Source organism: Anomaloglossus baeobatrachus, chromosome 5 (assembly GCF_048569485.1).
Source record: "Anomaloglossus baeobatrachus isolate aAnoBae1 chromosome 5, aAnoBae1.hap1, whole genome shotgun sequence".
Taxonomy (NCBI): Eukaryota; Metazoa; Chordata; class Amphibia; order Anura; family Aromobatidae; genus Anomaloglossus; species Anomaloglossus baeobatrachus.
Genome location: NC_134357.1, coordinates 184,421,891 through 184,445,485, shown reverse-complemented (window position 1 = coordinate 184,445,485; position 23,595 = coordinate 184,421,891). Strand labels below are relative to the sequence as shown.

Here is a 23,595-nt window from a genome sequence, read left to right as displayed (position 1 = left end):
GCAGTCCTCATATCTGTTATTGCTTGCTGTCAGATGCACCCCTACCCTGTTTGTTAGTGTCTGACTGCTTGTGATCACAGACCCTGTCTGTGTATCACTATTGTGGTATAAAAATAAATAAATTGGTGTAGAGTCCCCCCGTATTATGATACTCAGCCCAGATAAAGCATATGGCTACAAGCTACAGCCCCAAGCCGTGCACTTATCTTGGCTGTGTATCAAAACAAGAGGAACCGCATGCAGCTTTTTTAAATTATTTATATAATTCATTTAGAAAAGTGGTGTATTGTCCCCCTCAATTTTGATACCCAGCCAAGATAAAGCCCATTAGTTTTGATAATCCTGACACTTTACTCGGATATTCAAAATTGCCCAGGTGGGATGGCAATCAGGGTAATAAAGAGTTAATAACAGCCCACAGCTACCAGTAAGCCTTAGCTTGGTAATGGGAGGTGTCTATGATACACCCCATTACTAATCTGTAAGTGAAAAGAAATAAGCACAAACACTCAAACAATCCTTTATTTTTATTAGAATACAAAAAACTCACCCTCTAACCAATTTACTTACACCCAAAACACCCATGTACGACGTTATGTATACAAGGTCGCATGATGATTCCAGCTCTGCTACATCTGAAGTGACAGGGAGTGGCCATAGAACATGACCACCCGTTGTGAGCTTCAGGCAGAAAATTAATGACCAGCAAAATCAGCTGTGATATCTCAGGTTATTTGTGGTTACAGCTGGAGCTTCCCACTGTCCTCCACCTGTGATCACAGATTACCTGACTTCAGGTGACCTCAGTAAAGTCAGTGACCTCATCTCCAGTCTCGGGTCAGACACCCAGATACTTTTTAAACCGCGCGGATCTGGATTTTTCCAGTCCTGGTCTGCCCATCACTAACTGGACGTCAAGTCACTGTGGATCAATTCCATGATTTCTTATGCAAAGTAATTTTCATTTTTATATTTGTCTTTGCTTGACATGGTTTTAACTATTAACACACAAAATAGCATATTTAACTTTTTTTTTGAGTTTTAGAACATATAGTGATCTTGACCTTACAACGACCTGTGACATTTTTTCAAAGTATAACATATTTTTACAAAAAAGAAAAAAAAAATCCTTTTATTGACCTTTCCAGCTCAAAGTTCACCGAGATACCTAAAAGAAATCGATAATCTGCCATATAAAAAACAATTCTGTCAATCTACTTGTCACATTTGGGTTTGTTGCAGGTTAAGTTCTTAGTGGAAAATTTGAACAATATATATTTTTTTGTTTTTTTAAGTAAAGTAGCCAAAGCTAAATAGGGTATAGTTTATTTGATTTAATTGAAAATCCACAATAATATAAAATATTGTACAATTAATTAGATTTATTTCCATTTAGGTAAGCCATGGTTTTCCGTGGCTGGAACTTCAGCTTTATAGCTGCAATATCTATAATGTTATTCAATGGTTCTCTATCAGAGTCACCTGTGTGCTCTGTAATCCAAGGACTACCGGGTCTCAATGGACGGGACGGAAGAGACGGCACGCATGGATTAAAAGGAGATCGAGGTAAGAAATCTAGAGAGACTGAAATTGCAAATAGTCACTCTTCTTCTTTATCTCTTCTAGTTAAATACTTAAGAAAAGGTCCTAAAAGTCAAGTATGAGATATTGAGTGATGATCTTTACTTTTTGGCTATGTTTGAATTGTATCAATAACAATTTTTGCATCATAATTTTTATGTGCTAAAAAGATTGGAAAAAAATAAAATATATTCTTGTTCAACATACTTTGAATGTCGGAAGGTAAGCTATGTCACAGCTTTTTATACATGAATGTAAAGACTGTTTAGCCTGTGATAAGTAGTTTCCTGATTTTCTCTGCAAAGATTTAGTTGAAAAAATGTGAAATAACTAGCTTTCAATGGAAAACAAATTTAGACATTTGTTTAACCCTTTCGGGACCTTTTTTTAATTTTTTCCCTTTTGATTTTTCCTCCCCTGTTTGGAAGAGCCCAAACTGTTTTTTATTTTTCTATCAATATAGCCTTAGGAGAACTTGTTTTTTGTGACATAAATTGGAACCATGTACTTTAAAAAATCATGCGCTGAGAAATGTGAAAAATTCCAAGTGGAGTGATATTGTGAAAAAAAAAATACACTTCCATCATGGATTTTAGGGATTTGCTTTTGCGCCGTTCATTGTGCAGTAGAAATAATTTGATAACATGATTCTCCACGTCAATACAATTACAGTGATCCAGAACCTGAATAGTTTTTTTTCATATTTTATAGTAACAAATAGTAAAAAAAAATTGTAAAAATAAAGTTTGTGTTTTGAACTTCTGAGATCCTTAAAGTATTTATTTTTCTGTCAAAGGATGTGTTTTTTTTGTGTGCCAAGGATCTATATAATGTTTGGGGTATATATGACAAATTGAACACTCTCTATTGCAATTTTTTAACAACGTTCACTGGACACTGCAAATCTGCAGGGTTTTTTTTCACTGTCAGTATTTAACATGTATTTTAGTTTTATATTTTGATAAAATAAAGACTTATGGACATGGAAATAAATATATCTTATTTTCATTTAATTATTCATACATTTTTTACAATTCTTCCCACATTTTTAGTACTTTTAGGACACTTTATCCTACAATCCTTTATTCTCTTTATATACAGTATATATACAGTATATGTATATGCTGTACCACTGCATAGGTGTATATATAGTATAATATATATTACAATTTGTGTGCTCCTTTGAACCTCAACTTAAAGTGGGCCTAGGTCCTGAGACTCCCTTAAATAAATCACAAGACCTCTAAGAAGCCCACAACTCAAAAGACATGAGCTCAGAGAAAGCCCATGATCTTCTACTGCTGTGAATCTGCTCTCCTGTTGGTGAGACTCTCACCTATCTTCTCAGAATTAAAAAACCTAAAACATAGGGGTTTTTTTTGTTAAGTTTAGTTAAGGCCTCTTTCCCATGAATGTGTTTCTGGTGTATGTGACACCTGTTTTTGGTCTGTTGTTTTCCGGCTGCATGGATGACAAAGGCCAATACAAGTTTGTAGGTCTGTCTGTGAAAAACAGGTACAGCCCATGGGTGGCATCCATGAGCTGTAGGTGTTTAACATTGAAAGCATACTGTAGGTGAAGGTTTATAAGATCTTTATTTCTTTAGCAATCAGTGAAAAACACAGATAATACATGAATAACTCAAGGCTCATACACACATGCAAAATACTCTACTGTACAGATGGAAAAAAAGGACTGTGTCAAGCATACATGTTTTACACACATGTGTGAATGGGGCATAAAAGGAACCTGTTATGTCAAAAATTTCTAGTAACCTGCAGATATAATATTGACCTGCAGGTTAGCAATATTCTACAACTGCCCAGTCACTGCACTGAAAGCTATCGGGAGGAAATGAACTTTATCTCTTCCAACAACCTCCGCTTTTAGACATGCAAACCAGTTTCCCTCACTGCTCAATACAAGGTGAGCTGCAGTTGTAAGCATGTCATGGCACTAATTGACAGCCAGCTCTGTATTGCATCAGTACTGTCACTCAGTATCGGGATGTCATTTTAGAGCAAACTCACTACGTACTGAGCTGTGACTGAAGATGCTCACAATGCGTTTCTATGATTGAAAGTGTGAGGCTGTGTAAGGGGGTGTAAGGCTCGGCCACCCCACACCTGTGTGTCTACTGTGTGTAAAATGTAATGTTTAAAGTTTATGATATGGAGTAATTTATTTAAGCGGCCACTAGGTGGCCGCAATGTGTAAGATGCTTCCCTGGTACTCCTGGGCTAGAAAGAGTTGAGAGTGCTTTACACGCTGCGACATTGCTACCGATATATCGTTGGGGTCACATTGTTAGTGACGCAAATCCGGCGCCGGTAGCGACATCGTAGCGAGTGACACCAAGGAGTGACGATCAACGATCGCAAAATCATTAAAAAACGGTGATCGTTGACACGTAGCTCTGTTCCTTAATATCGCTGCTGCCATAGGTACGATGTTATTCGTCGTTCCTGCGGCATCATACATCGCTACGCATGACACCGCAGGAACGAAGAACATCTCCTTACCTGTGTCCACCAGCAATGCGGAAGGAAAGAGGTGGGCGGGATGTTACGTACCGGTCATCTCCGCCCCTCCGCTACTATTGGCCGGCCGCTTAGTGACGCAGCAGTGAAGTCGCAATGACGCCGAACGCACCTCCCCCTTGAGGGAGGGATTGTTCGGTGGTCACACCGACGTTGCTGTAAAAGTATGTGCGTGTGATGCTGCCGTAGCAATAATGTTCGCTACGGCAGCTATCACCAAAAGTCGCACGAGCGACAGGGGCGGGTGCTATCGCGCTCGCATCGCTAGCAATCGCTAGTGATGTTGCAGCGCATAAAGTACCCTTTAGTGAAGGGGAGGGGCTTAGTTTGAAAAAGAGCAGTTAAGAAGTCAGTTGGTGAAGAGAGAGTGAGAGAGAGTGATAGACTGTGTCTGTGAGAGACATGGTGAAGGAAAATCCTAATAACTTTAATTTGGCGTGAACTGGGATGAATCCGGCTACCAGACACACAGTGCAGCCCGGGAGGTGGCCATTCCCTAGTGGACACCTAACAAATCCCCTCAGTCAGCAAAAGGTCAGTGGGCCCATGAGAGAGAAGTAGGCCCTGATTGACCAGAAAGACGGTTGAGTCTGCTATGGATAGTGAAGCTGAAGGGAAGGAAGAGGAGCTGAGGGACCTCAACGGGAGCCTAAGTACCAGGGAAGTGATGGTCAGGAAATATTTATAAATTATCCGTTACTATTGGTAACCCCTTCAGGGAACAAGATTTTGACCACCTTAGGCAAGATAATAAACAGTACTTGATGATGACAAGTAAAGACGTTTGGTTGACAGAACCTGTGACTGTGTCAGTGCTTGTGACGCATGTAGAAAAGGTATGCTTATTACTGTATTGCACTAAAGTGGCGGTTGGGGTGCAGAGGAAGAACACTGGGCTGCGCAGCAGCCAAACAGCAGGCTCTGCCATGACTATAATGGCCCTCAAGTGTAAGGGGGTGTAAGGCTTGTCTGAACTACACCTGCGTGTCTACTGTGTGTAAAATGTAATGTTTAAAGTTGATGTTATGGTGTAATGTGTTTAAGCAGCAACTAGGTGGCCACAATGTGTAAGCTACTTCCTTGGTACTCCCGGGCTAGAGAGAGTTAGTGAAGGGAAGGGGCATAATTTGAAAAAGAGCGGTTAAGAAGTCAGTTGGTGAAGAAAGTCCCTGAGGGACAGCGACACACTGCGTCTGTGAGACGCGTGGTGGAGTAAAATCCCAATAACTTTAATTTGGTGTGACCTTCTGGGTCGAATCTGGGTGCCAGACACACAGTGCAGCCCGGCTGGTGGCCATTCACTGGCGGAGACCTAACAAATCCCCTCAGTCAGCGAAAGGTCAGTAGGAAAAAAATAAATAAACCTAAAGTATAAAGACTAGGGTACCTCACGCATATAGACCATAAACAACTAAATACCCATAAAAATATATATTTATTAGTATCAATTAAAAACTCTCAAATCCAACAGACAGTCAAAACATACAAAGTGCATGTAATGTGTAGGTACACACTCGGTGGAAAAGTATAGGAAATGTTGTAGAGGGGTCTGAGGTAGGTTTGTGGTGCCCCATTCCTCATCGGCTCGCCCTCACTGTTCCTAACTACCTAGTTATATATCCACCACCAAGATAAAGAAGTGCAAAGTGCAATAAAATCAGCACAAGATTATCAGACATAGCAACAATTATACACACAAAAATGGTTAGGACGGAAACTATTAAAGTAATGTATAGACTCTACCAACTGATATAGCTATATCCCAAACTAGGGACAATAACTAATATCTCGGGGTCAGTGCCTTGTATGTATTTGCGATGCCCTGGCAAAACCAGGTAGTCACAGTTAGGCCCCTGCATAACACCTTCCCTCATTAGGAAACACACAGCCAACCTAGAAACCCTAGTCACTCCCCCCTTAGGAAAAGATAGACACACCAGTGGGCATGACCAGGCAGTTGGAACATGCCCACCAAGGGGTCCAGACAGCCCAGGGCAGGAAAGCAGCAGTTCAGTTAAGCTTTGGAGTTCAGTTTGGAGAGGAGTGTGGGCTGGAGCTAGGGGTAGCTCCAGAAGTGAAGTCCAAGTTGAACGGTACCAGGGTAGGAGCCCTGGTGCCGCTGGCTAGGAGGCAGACGGTGATCTCCGTCAGTAGGAGATGGGAAGACGGCTCGGTGGAACTGAGGTGGACCGGGACAGGGTTGTAGCCTGCCGGTACCGACACGGGGAACCGAACCGGAAACCGTAGCACAAAGGGGGGTACTCAGACCCTGAAGCGAGGACCAGAAACAACTGGAGCTGGTTAATTAACCGATTGAGGCCAGGACTAGAGGTCCTGTCCCACCCAAAGTCCCTCATAGAAGACAACAGCCCACCGATTAGGGATAAGAGGTCACCACCAGGGCCCATAGATCCCACGGGCCAGCATCTGCGGGCACGACTCTTTAGGCCACATCCAGCCGGGAGCGGGCTCCTGAGTTTCACACTAGGAAAGTCTATCCTACATACAGCAGTGCAGGAAAATGATAGAGACCACCAGCCGGATGGGGGACCAGAACGCAACTGGCCGCGGCACCGGCCACCATCACCTTGGTTTACTAGACACTTGTGTATTTTACTAACTGTGAGTACACCAGCACCCCCTGCAGTCGCCATCCCCTGCATGCACTAACCGGGTCCCCGGGCCACCATCCCTGCCCACTGAGGAATTAACAACTTGCTGCACGACATCTCCCTCAGGTGCCCCGTAACAGCAGCGGTGGTGTCCCACCTCACCACACACCGTGGGTGGTGTCACGAACTTAATACGGCCCAGCCCGTACATATACGACCCCCCATTTATTCGGTGTGTCCGCGAGACCCCACCTCTGAAGGCCCGGATCCGAGCAGCAACCGGCTGCTGGAACGGGGCGGCACATATTTAATATTCACCCATCGTTCATCAAACGCATTTCCTCCCACTATTGGCTGGGGTTCGTCAGGGGAATTGAACAAAAGACAGCTGGGAGCGGTCGCATCCCAAACGTCATATAATGTAGCCTATAGAGAATAATGAGGAAAGACAGTAAGCCTTTAAATTCCTCCCAATAAATCTCAGAGTGCCAATTGTGTAGATATCTTACGTTAGATTGTTACTATGTCCAGTCACAATGTCCCGTGGGGCCCACTCATATGGGTTCAGGAGGTATATACCTCTTTCCTATTTTTGCTGCCGCCCACGCTTGTTTTCAAATGACTTAAAAAAGCTCCAGGGGCATTCTCACCCTGGAAACGCCCATGGCTTCTGGATTCCATCGCATGTAAGACGCAAGTCAAGCTCATCATGTAGTTACCTTCCCTCCGCACAAGGCGGGTCATGTGATTCCCAGATGAGGAGGTAAGCGGTTGGAACGCAAAATGCGTTCCAGCATCCGTGCAGTGGATGTTACCTCCTGTCACTCTTCCCGGTTCCCGTGCCCCGCTCTCCGGTTCCCGACGGCGTCCCCTGCTCACCACTCCGGTCCCGGCTTCCTCTCCCTCGCCTGCACTCCCCATGTGTCCTGCTCCCCGCTCCCGGCGCTCCTCTGCGACGCAGGACACACTGCCGGGCACTCCTGCTTCTTCTGCACCGCTTCCTGTACTGGCTTCTGGCACACGGACCTCGCGCATGCGCATTAGGGCGCGCGTGCGGTCATTGACCCTCTCTTAAAGGGCCAGCACCTAGAAACAGGATATTGCATAGACAGGTACAGGGTATATTAGGATTCTCTTTCCTGGTGGGCGGGGCCTGTTCTACGTGTTTAGTAAGCTAGGAGTTCAGGTCCCCGTATTGCTTTGCCCAGTATTAACCCCTGTTTGTCTCGCAGAGCCTGTCCTGCCACGCCAGCCGGTCCTGACCACGTCCGTTCCAGTACTCCTGACAGTGACTTCGGCTGATGTTCCACCACCTCTTCAGCTCCGCCAGTCTCCGGTCCCTGGCTCCGTTTGGTGACCTGTCCTCTCGCTCAGCTGGTTCCGGATTCCGCCTGACCCTACAACCCGGCCTCGGACCCTGAGCCTCGTCACCCGGACTACCGTCTAGAACTCTGTGTTCCCAGAGACATCTACTTTCCAGCTCTCATACGGACTGTCGTGCTACCAGTAGTGCTTCGGCTGCCGTGCATCAAGGCCCTCTGGCGGGGTGACCGGCCTGGCTGCCTCACCAGGGGAATCCGGTGTATGGTCCAGTGTTTCCACCACCCATACGTAACAGCTAGAACAGGCCATGGATCCCGCCGAAGCACTAGCATCCCAGCTGGCTGGATTGCAGCAGGAACTCGGACGACAACGTGAGACCCAATCCCGTATGTTGGCCTTCATGACATCCGTGGACACCCGCCTGAATACGCTGCAAGCGACTGCCACGTCTCTGGCGCCTCAATCCACGTCCGCAGCTCCCGTGGCAGCCTCCTCGGATACTTCCAAACTCCGTTTGGCCTCACCACCCCGGTACGCCGGAGATCCCAAGACCTGCAGGGGATTCATAAATCAGTGCTCCCTCCATTTCAAGCTGCTGCCGCACCTTTTTGCCTCTGACCAAGCCAAGGTCGTGTTCGTGATGTCCCATCTAGAGGGAGAGGCACTGGCCTGGATGAACCCCTTGTGGGAGAAGGAGGATCCGGTAACCACCAACATCCAGGAATTCCTGCAGGCTTTTCGTATTACCTTTGACGAGCCCGGACGCGCCTCCGCGTCCGCCTAATCGCTCCTCAGGCTACGTCAGGGGACTTTGACGGTGGGCCAGTATGCCATCCGCTTCCGCACCTTGGCCTCAGAATTAGGGTGGAACAATGAGGCCCTAACCGCCGCCTTCTGGGAGGGACTCTCGGGCCGTATTAAGGATGAGCTGGCTGGTCGTGACGTGCCTTCCACCCTGGATGCTCTGATCGCTCTAGCGACCCGAGTGGATCTTCGCTTTCAGGAACGATCCAAAGAGGTGTCCCGCGAGAGGCGTCCGATACGGCACTCCTCCCCACCACTGAAGTCCACCACTCCCCAGTCGGCGTCATCTGGCGCTTCTGCCCACGAGCCCATGCAGATCGACCGCCTGAGGCAGTCTGAGCAATGCCGAGCAGAACGACTAGCAAAGGGTCTCTGCTTCTACTGCGGAGATGGCACACACCTGCTACGCTCCTGTCCCGAGAAGCCGGGAAACTCCAAAGCTTAGGCTTGGTAGGAGAGGCCACCCTAGGTGCTGGGACTCTCTCAGACTCCGTTACATGGACTGTTCAAGTGACTACAGAAGAGACCCGGTTCACGGCAGAGGCGTATCTCAATTCTGGAGCAGCAGGCAACTTCATCCAGCAGGCTACGGTGGATAAGTACCAGGTGCCTGTTCTCCCACTAGAAAAACTGCTGGTGATCGCCTCTGTAGATGGGAGACCCCTCTCTGACACCGTCTCGTTGATCACCAAGCCTGTGGAATTACGGATCGGTGCCCTGCACACCGAGAAAATCACCTTCTATGTCCTCCCGCGCATGTCTCATCAGATCCTGCTGGGACTCCAATGGTTACGGGCACACGAACCGTCGGTCAGCTGGAGTACAAGTGAAATTACCCGATGGGGTTCCTCGTGTCATGATAGATTCCTGAAATCCATACAGCCCATCCGACGACCTCCGGTTCCAGAGTCTCTACCAGGACTGCCTTCTGTCTACTGGTCCTTTATGGACATTTTTGATAAAAAGGAGTCAGAGGTACTACCGCCTCATCGTCCCTACGACTGTGCCATCGACTTACTGCCGGGAACTACACCTCCTAGAGGAAGGATATACCCCTTGTCCCCTGCTGAAACACGAGCCATGTCTGCCTATATCACCGAGAGCCTGGCAAAGGGGTTCATTCGGAGATCTTCATCCCCTGCCGAAGCAGGTTTTTTCTTCGTCAAGAAGAAGGAAGGTGATCTGTGCCCCTGCATTGACTACCGGGGATTAAACCAGATCACTGTAAAAAATAAATACCCTCTGCCGCTCATCCCCGAACTATTCGATCGGCTCCGAGGAGCTCGTGTATTCACCAAGTTGGATCTCCGTGGTGCCTATAACCTGGTTCGCATTCGCTCTGGAGACGAATGGAAGACCGCATTCAACACTCGGGATGGGCACTACGAGTATTGTGTAATGCCCTTTGGTCTGTGTAATGCTCCGGCAGTCTTCCAAGAACTGGTGAACGACGTGTTCAGAGACCTACTCTATGTCTGTGTCGTGGTGTATCTGGATGACATCCTGGTCTTCTCTCCGGACCTACAGACCCACAGAGAGAACGTGCAGCTAGTATTCCAAAGGCTTAGAGAAAACTGTCTGTACGCCAAGTACGAGAAGTGCGTCTTTGAAAAGTCATCTCTTCCCTTCCTGGGTTATGTAATCTCTGACACTGGCCTGCAGATGGACCCAGAGAAAGTGTCTTCCATCCTCAACTGGCCTCCTCCTTCCAGACTGAAGGCCATCCAACGCTTCCTCGGCTTTGCTAACTATTATCGTCAATTCATCCCGCACTTCTCTGCCCTGACTGCGCCCCTCTCTGCCTTGACCAAGAAGGGAGCAAATCGTAAGGACTGGCCACCTGCGGCCGATGCCGCATTCTGCTCTTTGAAACAGACGTTTGCCTCTTCCCCGGTTCTCCATCGCCCTGAATTGAACCGACAGTTCACCTTGGAGGTGGATGCCTCCTCCTCAGGGGCCGGGGCAGTGCTAATGCAGAAATCCTCCACCGGGAGGATGGTCACTTGCGGATTCTTCTCCAAGAGCTTCTCGGCACCCGAACGCAACTACACCATCGGTGATCGAGAGCTACTGGCCATCAAGCTGGCCTTGGAGGAATTGTGCTACCTCCTGGAGGGAGCAGTATACCCCGTGATCATCTACACGGACCACAAGAACCTGGAGTACCTACGGTAAGCCCAAAGACTGAACCTGTGACAAGCCCGCTGGTCCTTGTTTTTTGCTCGGTTTGATTTCCAACTCCATTTTCGGCCCGCGGATAAGAACGTGCGGACAGACGCCTTGTCTAGGTCCTTCGTGCCCGTGGAGCAGGAGGAGGAGACGTTCCAGCCCATCATCAGCCCCAGTAAAGTTATTCCGGTGGCCCCTGTCACTCTGGCTCAGATACCCCCTGGGAAGACCTATGTCTCAGATACTGACAAACAAAGAGTCCTACACTGGGGCCATGCTTCAAAAATCGCCGGCCATGCTGGTCAGAAGAAGACTTGGAGTACGATTGTCCGTCACTATTGGTGGCCGTCCCTCCGTAAAGACGTCGCAACCTTCGTCTCAGCCTGCCCATCCTGTGCCCGGGACAAGACCCCCAAGCACCTGCCATATGGTCGTCTTCTGCCTCTGCCCATTCCCTCCGTTCCATGGCAACACATTGCAATGGACTTTATTACGGACTTACCCTTGTCCTCCGGACACAAGGTCATATGGGTTGTGGTGGACCGTTTCTCAAAGATGGCTCACTTCGTTCCCATGGGTGGGCTGCCCTCTGCCCAGGAGCTCGCTGACTCCTTCATACAACACATATTCCGATTGCATGGCTTTCCTGCACACATTGTGTCCGACAGAGGAACTCAGTTTACCTCGCGCTTCTGGAGGGCCCTCAGCAAACATCTGGGAGTATCCCTGGACTTTTCTTCGACCTACCACCCTCAGTCGAATGGCCAAGTGGAACGAGTCAATCAGATCCTGACCTCCTTCCTGCACCACTACGTCAACATCCATCACGACGATTGGTCCACGCTCCTTCCTTGGGCTGAATTCCTCTCCCTTCCAGGTCGTTTACGGACTTCAGCCTTCCGTCCCGTTACCAGTATCCTCGGCTTCAGATGTCCCTGCTGCAGATGCTCTAGTCCGGGACTTCTCAGCTATATGGAACTCTGTCAAGACTTCCCTTGAGCGTGCTTCCTTGCAGATGAAGAGACATGCGGACAAGAGGCGTCTGGATCCCCCGTGTTTCTCTCCAGGTGATCTGGTCTGGCTTGCCTCCAAATATGTCCGATTGAAGCTACCATCGTACAAGTTGGGTCCTCGTTACATCGGGCCGTTTAAAGTCATCAGCAAGATCAATGCAGTCTCCTACAAGCTGCAGCTCCCGGCCACGATGCGGATACCCAACTCCTTCCATGTCTCCTTGCTCAAGCCTGTTGTCCTTGGTCCCTTCTCCGCTGGTGCCAGTACCGCTCCCCCTCCCATCGCTGACGATGACATCTATGTGGTAAGGGATATCGTGGCCATGAAGACCATGCGAGGTCGGCAATGCTTCCTGGTGGACTGGGCGGGTTATGGCCCCAAGGATAGGTCCTGGGAGACCCGGGAGAATGTTGGCACTCCTCTGATACGTGCCTTCCTGTCCCGGTTGCGAGGAGGGGGTCGTGGGGGAGGGGGTACTGTCACGCTTCCCGGTTCCCGTGCCCCGCTCTCCGGTTCCCGACGGCGTCCCCTGCTCACCACTCCGGTCCCGGCTTCCTCTCCCTTGCCTGCACTCCCCATGTGTCCTGCTCCCCACTCCCGGCGCTCCTCTGCGACGCAGGACACACTGCCGGGCACTCCTGCTTCTTCTGCACCGCTTCCTGTACTGGCTTCTGGCACACGGGCCTCGCGCATGTGCATTAGGGCGCGCGCGCGGTCATTGACCCTCTCTTAAAGGGCCAGCACCTAGAAACAGGATATTGCATAGACAGGTACAGGGTATATTAGGATTCTCTTTCCTGGTGGGCGGGGACTGTTCTACGTGTTTAGTAAGCTAGGAGTTCAGGTCCCCGTATAGCTTTGCCCAGTATTAACCCCTGTTTGTCTCGCAGAGCCTGTCCTGTCACGCCAGCCGGTCCTGACCACGTCCGTTCCAGTACTCTTGACAGTGACTTCGGCTGATGTTCCACCACCTCTTCAGCTCCGCCAGTCTCCGGTCCCTGGCTCCGTTTGGTGACCTGTCCTCTCGCTCAGCTGGTTCCGGATTCCGCCTGACCCTACAACCCGGCCTCGGACCCTGAGCCTCGTCACCCGGACTACCGTCTAGAACTCTGTGTTCCCAGGGACATCTACTTTCCAGCTCTCATACGGACTGTCGTGCTACCAGTAGTGCTTTGGCTGCCGTGCATCAAGTCCCTCTGGCGGGGTGACCGGCCTGGCTGCCTCACCAGGGGAATCCGGTGTACGGTCCAGTGTTTCCACCACCCGGACGTAACACCTCCCCTCCATACCAGGGCGGGTCATGTGATTCCCAGATGAGGAAGTAAGCAGTTGGAACGCTATATGCGTTACAGCATCCATGTGGTGGATGTTACCCCACGTATCACGTAGGTGGGCTTTGATAAAGATCCCTGCCTGTAACAGTGACACATCACAGACGGTCCGGATCTCTAGGCATTAATTAGCATACATGTAATGAAATTAGTGAGTGCAAGTAGGCTATAATCAATCCATTACTTAAACATGTAAAAGGGCCATTCTAGAGACAGATGTAAAATCTGTAGAATGAAAGTTATAATATATAACAAATAAAGAGGATTTAGGTATAGGAAAGTCATATCTAATATATAAAGCTGAATGTGTTTGTGTGTGTGTGTGTGTGTGTGTGTGTGTGTGTGTGTGTGTGTGTGTGTCCGGGATTGTCATCTGCACCATCGCAGCTACAGCCACAAAATTTTGCACACTCACATGTCTGGACCCCGAGAGCGTCATAGGCTATGCTTTGAGGGGAAATTTTAACCCCGCTCTTTGCAGTTATTCACCAAAAAACCTGCCTCCATTAAAGCGAATGGAGCTGGGAGCCACAATGCAGCCAGAACTTCAGAAGAATGCGCAGCCACGCCCTTAAATGGAATGTTGGCGTGTCACAATGCAGCCAGGGAAAGAGACAGACAGGGAAAGAGGCAGACACAGACAGGGTAAGAAATAGACATAGACAGGGTAAGAGACAGACACAAAGAGACAGACACAGACAAAGAGACAGACTTACAGGGAAAGAGACAGACAGGGAAAGAGAGGGAAAGAGAGAGACAGATTAAGAGACAGACACAGACAGGTAAAGAGACATACAAAGAGACAGATACAGGGAAACAGACAGGGAAAGAAAGGGAAAGAGACAGACAGGGTAAGAGACAGACAGGGAAAGAGAGGGAAAGAGAGGGAAACAGACAGACAGAGAAAGAGACAGACAGGTAAAGTGACAGAGATAGATAGACAGACAGAGAAAGGGATAGATAGATAGACAGGGAAAGAGATTGAGACAGACGGAGAAAGAGACAGAGACAGTCAGAGACAGACAGACAAAGAGATAGAGAGAGAGACAGAGAGATATATACAGAGGGGGAGACAGACATTATAATTACATTTATATCTATTTGTTTTGTGGTTTTTGTGTGCAGAATACATTTTTGTTAATACATTCTATTTTGTTAACAGCAGTTATTAACCTGGGTCAAGCCGGGTAGTACAGCTAGTATTAAATAAAAAAACAAAGAATAGGGTAGGATATAAATGTTATATCCACTCTATACTCAATAGATAATTTATAACTTGCGACCCTCTCAATGGTATCATATAGCATTATAAACATAGAGATAAGATATCAATAAATTGAAAAAAACCTAGCATGTTTAATGTATATATCTTCAGGAGTTATCAGATATCATTGCCACTCCTGATATTGTTAAAGACCACTAAATAGGGGAAATGGCCGAAATTGCCAAAATAAAGGCTGGCATTTATGTACAACAATATTTTGTCAGTATAGAGATGGATATGAGTGAAGACAAGAATTTTATCATTAAAAAAAGCTGTGAAAGTTGAGCTGTTCATTCAGTCCATTAGGACTTACTGTGTTGAGCAAAAATGTCCATCTTGCCTTTATCTGGAGAATTTTCCTATTCCAATCTCCCCGTCTGATAGACCTCGGTACGACCTCTATTGCTTGGAAGGATATAGACTTTATATCCCCTTTATGTACTTGCAGGACATGGCGTGCTAGGGGAGTGTCCCGTTTGTGTCTTATGTCGCCCATATGTTCGCTAATGTGTACTCTAAACTTTCTCTTTGTTTTTCCTACATAGTTCAATGGACATTTGCAGGTATAAAGGTATACTATTCCTTCGGTCTTACAGGTTGCAAAGTCTCTAATCTGAAATCTCCTACCAATGTGTACACTAGAGAACATCTGAGACTGATTAATGAGTGGACAGAAACTATAGGAGCCACAGCGGAACGTTCCCATCGGTCTTCTATCCAGCCAAGTACCTTTCTTGTTAGGTGGAACAAAATGACTGTGTGTGACATAGTCTTTAACGGACTTACCCCTTATGTATGTCACACTAGGATGAGGGGATATGAAGTCTTTAATGCCGGGATCAGCCAATAGTATCCCCCAATGGTTTTTTTAGAATAGACTAAATACTGTCATTTTGACCGTCAAAGGTACCTATCAGACGGGTGATTGGAGAAGATTCATTCCCAGGTCTAGGTAGTAATACGCCCTCCCGATTGCTATGATTGGCAAATTTAAAGGTAGGCTCGATGACATCAGTCTGTATCATGAAATCTTTTTTAAGTGCTTCAGCTTTCTGGTGGAAATCTGATAAGGACGAAAAGTTCCTCCTGAGACGCAAGAACTGCCCCTTAGGGATACCCTTTTTCAGGGCCGGGGGATGATAGCTCTCCCATCTCAGAAGGTTGTTCGTTGCAGTAGGTTTGCGGTAAATAGTTGTTGATAGGGTTCGTGAAGGGTCTCTAATAATCTGGAGGTCAAGAAAGGCAGGTTTTTCAATCCCCACCTCATATGTGAATTTCAGTCCTATGTTGTTGTTATTCAGGTGTCCTATAAACTCTCCAAACAAGGGTAAACTTCCAGTCCAGAGGACGAGGATGTCATCTATGTATCTCCCCCAGAATGAAATATACGGGGTCCAGATGACATCCTCTTCACGGAACACTATTCTATCCTCCCACCAGCCCAAGAACACATTTGCATATGATGGGGCACATGAATTCCCCATCATGGTGCCCCTGAGCTGGCGGTAGACCTTGCCTCCAAAAAGGAAGTAATTATGATTCAAGATGAAATCAAGTAGTTCCAGAATAAGATGGCTATGTACCTTAAGATGGTTGCCCCTTGTTGCAAGGTAGAACGCATTTTGCGTTCCAACTGCTTACCTCCTCATCTGGGAATCACATGACCCGCCTTGTGCAAAGAGGAAGTAACTACGTGATGAGCTTGACTTGCGTCCTCCATGCGATGGGATCCGGAAGCCATGGTCGTTTCTAGTGTAAGAACGCCCCTGGAGCTTTCTTAAGTCATTTGAAAACAAGCGTGGGCGACAGCAACAATAGGAAGGAGTTATCTACCTCCTATACCCATATGAGGGGGCCCCACGGGACATTGTGACCGGGCATAGTAACAAGCTGAGGTAAGATATCTACACAATTGGCACTCTGAAATTTATTGGGAGGAATTTAAAAGCTTACTGTCTTTCCTCATTATTCCCTATAGGTTACACTATATGAAATTTGGGATGCGATCGCTCCCAGCTGTCCTTTGTTCAATTCCCCTGATGAACCCCAGCCAATAGTGGGGGGAAACGTGGTGGGTAAACGATGGGTGAATATTAAATACATTTATAAAACACTAGGCACGGCACTACTTTGTGCTAATAAGGATGGGAGAATCCTGATATTTGACTACTCCATTGTAACCCAGGAGGACTACCAACCAAAGTAGGATACCCAGTAGATTACTGGGGACGGTTTATTACATACCTCATATTGTTTTCCAATAAAACATCTAGTAATAATTGGTATTTTGAGCATTTACTTATTTTGCCTATGACTAATACTGTGGTAACTCTGAGAGTTTTGTACAATTTGTATCTATTCTACATATCTAAGAGAGGAGGAACTAAGGCACTGACCCCGAGATATTAGTTATTGTCCCTAGTTTGGGATATAGCTATATCAGTTGGTAGAGTCTATACATTGCTTTAATAGTCTCCTAACCATTTTTTTTGTGTGTATAATTGTTGCTGTGTCTGATAATCTTGTGCTGATTTTATTGCACTTTTCACCTCTTTATCTTGGTGGTGGATATATAACTAGGTAGTTAGGAACAGTGAGGGCGAGCCACCGAGGAATGGGGGTACCACAAATCTAGGGTGCTTAAAGCCCCATTGTTAGGTAGGACACAGATAAGGAACAGATATATCCCCTTTGGTCCATATAACATTAACCTATCTTATATACCTACCTCAGACCCCTCTACAAAATTTCCTATACCTTTCCACCGAGTGTGTACCTACACATTACATGCACTTTGTATGCTTTGACTGTCTGTTGGATTTGAGAGTTTTTAATTGATACTAATAAATATATATTTTTATGGGTATTTAGTTGTTTATGAAAGGTCAGTAGACCCTTGAGAGAGAAGTAGGTCTTGACTGACCGGAAAGACGGTTGAGTCTGCCGTGGATAGTGAAGCTGAAAGGAAGGAAGAGAAGCTGAAGAACCCCAACGGGAGCCTAAGAACTAGGGAATTTATAAATTATCAGCTGCTATTAGTAACCCCTTCAGGAAAAAAGATTGTGCCCGCCTCAGGCAAGATAAACTGTATGATCTATATAAAACTGTAAGTTTTATATAGATCAATAAATCTCCAAAGTATAGACAGTAAACTACCTATATCTCAATCACTGGTCTGTATCAAAGTGCCAGGTGCATCAAGTAACCACAAGGAAGAACATTGCTGTTTTTAGTGAAAATGTACCTACCATAAAGTGCAAGTGCCAGCAAAAAATGCCCAAATGACCGGATCACAAGGCAAAAGCTTCCCCCCAACCCACCAACACGTGTTTTGCCTTTGGGAGACCGTTTGTAGCTTTATCAGGGAGGGAGAGAAAATGTCTGAAAAGTTTCCTTGAATGCTCTCTCTTCACTAAAATAATGCCAAACTTGGGGCTGCTTACTGTGGGTCAGCACATTGTGGGCTCAGAAGAAGAGGGAGCATTTGGAAGTGCAGATTTCACTGAATTTTATTTGGGGGTGGCAGATGATGGGCCTGAGTGGGGGCTTGTTTTGTGTAGGATAAGTTTGGGTTTTTACTTATAACATTTTAGGGTATGTAACATTTTTTGATTGGTTTCAGTATACAGCTGGAATCACATTGTTCCGTGTTTCAAATGAAACCTCCAATGGAACCACTCACTTTAATGAGGCAGATGGAGACAACTCACTTTAATGAGGTAGATGGAGACACTTTGTACTCCGCTTGATGTCTGTTTCACTGGAATCCTTCTTTTTTAGGCATACACAGAACCATGGTCATCCATATTTGTGCACTAAAATGATGCCTAAATTGAAGCGGAATCAGACCAGACAAAGTCCAAAGTGGCATCATCTGCCTCATTACCTCAGATACCACTGAGACCAGATGAAGTCCAACGTGGCATCATCTGCCTCATTATAGTGAGTGGTTTTGTTGGGGGGTTTGTGTGATTCATGATTTTTGGGATTTACATGGAAACTCTGACATAAACGTTCAGCAGAGAGTGCAGGATAAATGTGAGCTAAAGATAATTTTGATTTATGAGAGATAGAATGAACAAACAGACAGCAGTACAAGAATAGTTCTTATTTTTATTATTGTGTGGTTCACTGTGCGCAATAAGAGATAAGATGGCTTTATACGTCAGGTAGACTCAATTACAGCGATATCAGATATATATTTTTTTATGTTCTGTTACTATCACATACTAAAAATGCTTTTTAAAATAGTTTTTCCGTCACAATATTTTCAGAGCTGTAGCTTTTTAATTTTTTTGGTGAACCCTGTATGAGGGCTTATTTTTTGTTCAACAATTTGGAGATTTTTTTAGTCCCACTTTGGGACAACATTTTTTTAATGTTTTTTATTCAGATATTTCAGATGCAGAATGAACAAATAACAGCAATTCAGTTAATGTTTTTTTGTATATTTTTTTGGGCTATTCACTGTGCAATAAAAGTGATAACACCAATTTATTCTTCGGGGTAGTATTATTTATATAGATATAATATAGATATTTATATTATATATTTATATTTTTTATACTGTGGTACCTTTACACACTAAAAACAATGTTTTACAAAATATTTTGTTTTGCATCGCCTAAGAGCTGTAACTTTATTTTTTCCCAATGAGGCATATCAAGGCTTGTTTGGTTTGGGATGGTTTGGCATTTTTTATTTAAACTATTTTTTTAACATATGACTTTTTGCACTTTGTACTAAATTTTTTGTGTGTCAGTATGATGAACAAGTGACATTTTTGGCATATTTTTGTGCTTTTTTTCCCGACTTTTTTATTTCACTCTCTTTACTTTTTCTTTTAAGGGTACTTTACGCGCTGCACCATCGCTAGCAATTGCTATCGATGTTGTGCGCGATAGCATCCGCCCCCATCGTATGTGCGATATTGTGTGATCGCTGGCGTAGCGAACATTATCGCAACTGCAGCGTCATACGCACATACCTTGACAGCGACGTCGCTATGACCGCCGAACAATCCCTCCTTCAAGGGGGAGTGGCGTTCGGCGTCAGAGACGTCACTGCCATGTCACTAAGCGGCCGGCTAATAGAAGCGGAGGGGCGGAGATGAGCAGGATGTAACATCCCACCCACCTCCTTCCTTCCGCATTGACGATGGATGCAGGTAAGGAGATGTTCGTTGCTCCGGCGGTGTCACAAATAACGATGTGTGATGCTGCAGGAATGACGAACAACATCATACCGGTGGCAGCAGCGATATAAAGGAAATGAACAACGTGTCAATGATCACCGTTTTGGAACGATTTTGTGATCGTTGCTCATTAGTGTTATACGCTGCGATGTCGCTACCGGCGCCGGATGTGCGTCACTAACGACGTGACCCCGAAGATATATCAGTAGCGATGTCGCAGCGTGTAAGGTACCCCTAAGTCCCACTGTGTGTCATAAATATTTTTCTCTTTGATCACTAGTCTCATACTTGTGTACTGTAGCACTTGAGACCTGTCAATGACTCACTGACAACCTATTAGACCCTTTTTATAGTAGGATCTAGCAAGTCACCATAGCACTGAATACATCAGATGACCTCAGGGTACCATGGCAACAGTTGGCACTTGTGATTATGATCACGGGAGGTTGACTATGTCAAAGGGGTTCTATTAACCATCTTTTAATTACTTAGATAATGACTGTGGTATTTAAAGGATTAATCGGCCACGAACAGTTCCAAAACCATTGGGGGCCAATGCCCAGAAATGTCAGCTGTCATATACAGCCATCACCCATGGGAATTTTGCCCGTTGGGAGCATGCAATTCACTTATTCCTCAGTGTTGTTAAAAAGCAGTGCTGAGGAATAATGCTCCAGAATAATTGCGGTTAAAAGGCGTATCGGCGGTCAGCAAGAGGTTAAAGATTGTGATTGTTCAATATAAAGCACAGATAAATCAAGATACCTAATAGGTGACATAATTTCTGATTGGAGCTTTTCTCATCCTTTATTTCTTCATCTGGTCTTGATACTATGATAACGTTTCAAAGTAGGGATCCTCTCTGCAGACTTCCCTCTTTTTTGTCTTGAACAGCACACCAGCACACCACAACAGGGTGATATTAACCCCTTACCAATATCCATTGTACATGTATGGTACAAATCAATAGCAGGTGGATAGAGGCTGCTCCTAGGAGACGCTCACCCAATATCTGACAAGTAATGACATTTAACAGAGCTCCGTCTGTGACTATTAACATGATAAATGCTGCTGTCAAGCTCTTGCATGGTGGTTTCCTCATTCTGCGTGCCCACTGGCGCTCTCGTGATGCGATTGTGTAGCACAAAAGAGTGGTTATGACAGTTGGGGGTCTGATAAAGATCTCCATGACTATCATTACAGAGATTCTTTGAAACCCAGCCTGTGGCCAAGATTCAAAGTATACTGTGATTTCTTATTTCTAATAAATAGGAATCTGTCTATTCTTTTGTCTTTATTTTTTGCCCCTTCCATAATCTTTGCTGGATAATTATTTTCTTTTAGCTGGTCACCTATTTTTGCTGAATTAAAAATATTATTCTTCTATACAGCTCCTCCTCATACTCATTATCTGGCATGTGCTGTGGCACTTTTGCATGTGCTGCTATCAGCTCAAGCTCTAGCTGCCAGATTTCGGAACAGAAAACATAATTATGGTCCCAACAATTATATAATTTTTATTCTTGAATTCTGCTTATTGCCAGGTGACCTTTCAGATAGTCATTGTCCACAGGAAGAGATCGCCTTTAATCCCTTCACGACATCTGCCATACCTGTATGGTGCAAGTCAGAAGCGTATGAATCAAGCGGGCTCAAAGGGAGATATTTAGAGCTGATCGAACCCCCAAAAAACTGGGGCCGGCGGATTCACTGACAGACTTAAAAATAAGTCCCATCCGCTCCGGAATCCGGTGCCCATATAAGTAAATGGGGACCGGAATCTGGTGACTAAAAACGTTTGTGGAGGGGATGGAGGATAGGAGCGCGCACGGTGTACTCAATGACATGGCGGCACACTTCTTCCGGGTCACACTTTTCTCTTCCGGAGCCGACAATTCAATATTCATTGATTTGACCGCCCACTGGCACGTGTCATTGGTTGCAGTTAGACATGCCCCCACCCTGAGTGGCAGGGGGCAGCTGACTGCAACCAATCACAAGTGGCAGCACGGCCGGTAGGCGGGGAAAGCAGTGTATCTGTCGCAAGTGTGACTCCGGCTTTTTTTTAAATTTTTTTTATTTAAATAAATAATTAAAAAACCCAACTTGTGGTCCCCCCTAATTATCATCCCCAGCCATGATAATGCCGGCTGGGGGCTGGTATTTCAGCCCGCAGCCGCCCGATATTGCCGCATCTATTAGATGTGGCAATCCCGGTACATTACCGGCTCTTCCCGGAGGCATGATGTGGTGCCAGTCGGGGTAATAGGTTTGTGATCGCACGGGCGTCTGTGAGATACCCGCATCACAAACCTGTAAATGAATGTAAATAAACAAACACAGAGAAAAATCCTTTATTTAGAATATAGTACAAACGCACCCTCGTTCACCACTTTATTACCCCAACACCCTGCAGCTCCAGCGTAATCCACACGTCCCACGGAGACACATCCTGCTCTGCTACATGTCACAGCTAGCAGCTGTAAAGCACGGCTGCCAGTTCTGAGTGTAAACACTGACTGAGCAGAGGCTGTGACAGGCTGGGCTGTGACATTCTCTCCTCTGCAGCTCCAACCCCTCCCCTCCTCAGTGCCGGCCCACCCCCCGCAGCAGAGGGCCGCTCTCACTGACCTCAGTGGCAGGGACACTCGGATGACACTCGGCTCTGCTGTACTGCCAGCGTGAGCCGTGTCATGCGAGCGAATCGAACCAGTGCACGCGGAGACAAACAGTGGAGGAGATGGGGAGAAAGTGCTCCTTCTGCAATTGCAAGATCGCATCACAGTCGCATGACCCTCGGCTGACACCCGCAGCAGGTACGCAAGTGTACAAGAGCCCTCAGAAGTGTGCGGGTGATGATATGTCAGACTCGTGCGGGTCTGACATGGCATCACCCGTCACAGTCTGCCACTATCTGAACATGAGCTTGCATGTACCTAGAAACACATGCACGCTCCTGTCAGAAGTGTGTGCGGATGATGCAATGTCAGACTCGTGCGGGTGTGACATGACATCATACTGCACAGTCTGCCACTGTCTTAATATGAGCGTGCATGTACCTAGAAACACATGTACGCTCCTGTCAGAAGTGTGTGCGGGTGATGCAATGTCAGACTCGTGCAGGTCTGACATGACATCATACCGCACAGTCTTCCACTATCTGAACATGAGCGTGCATGTACCTAGAAACACATGTACGCTCCTGTCAGAAGTGTGTGTAGGTGATGCAATGTCAGACTCGTGCGAGTCTGACATGACATCATACCGCACAGTTTGCCACTGTCTGAACATGAGCGTGCATGTACCTAGAAACACATGCACACTCCTGTCAGATGTGTGTGCGGCTCTGCTGTGATGTCAGACTTGTGGGAGTCCCTCGCAAGTTTGACTGCTGCCTAAGATAAGCAGCATGCATTTTTTTTGTTTTTTTTTTTAATTTAAATAATTTTTAAAAAAAAACAACGTGTAGTCCCCCCCAATTTTCATCCCCAGCCATGATAACGCCGGCTAGGAGCTGGTATATTCTCAGCCCGCAGCCATCCCGGTATTGCCGCATCTATTAGATGTGACAATTCCGGTGCGATATCGGCTCATCTTGATTGTCCTGGTGCGGTGGCAATCGAGGTAATAGCAGGGGTTAATAACAGCGCACGGCTGCTACTAAACACTAGGTTTGTGATCGCACAGGCGTCTGTGAGACACCCGCATCACAAACCTGTAAATTACAGTACATAAAGAAGACACAGAGAAATCCTTTATTTGG

At 46.2% G+C, this 23,595-nt stretch overlaps 1 protein-coding gene across 1 annotated transcript in view; it reads left to right on the top strand.

The window, feature by feature from the left end:
• Positions 1 to 1,403: 1,403 nt before the first annotated feature.
• LOC142309851 (mannose-binding protein A-like) overlaps positions 1,404 to 23,595 on the top strand; it is a 225,420-nt gene continuing 203,228 nt past the window's right edge. Inside the window, exon 1 of the mRNA XM_075347307.1 lies at positions 1,404 to 1,566. Coding sequence (XP_075203422.1) covers positions 1,404 to 1,566 — 163 coding nt within the window. The remainder of the gene's footprint in view (positions 1,567 to 23,595) is intronic.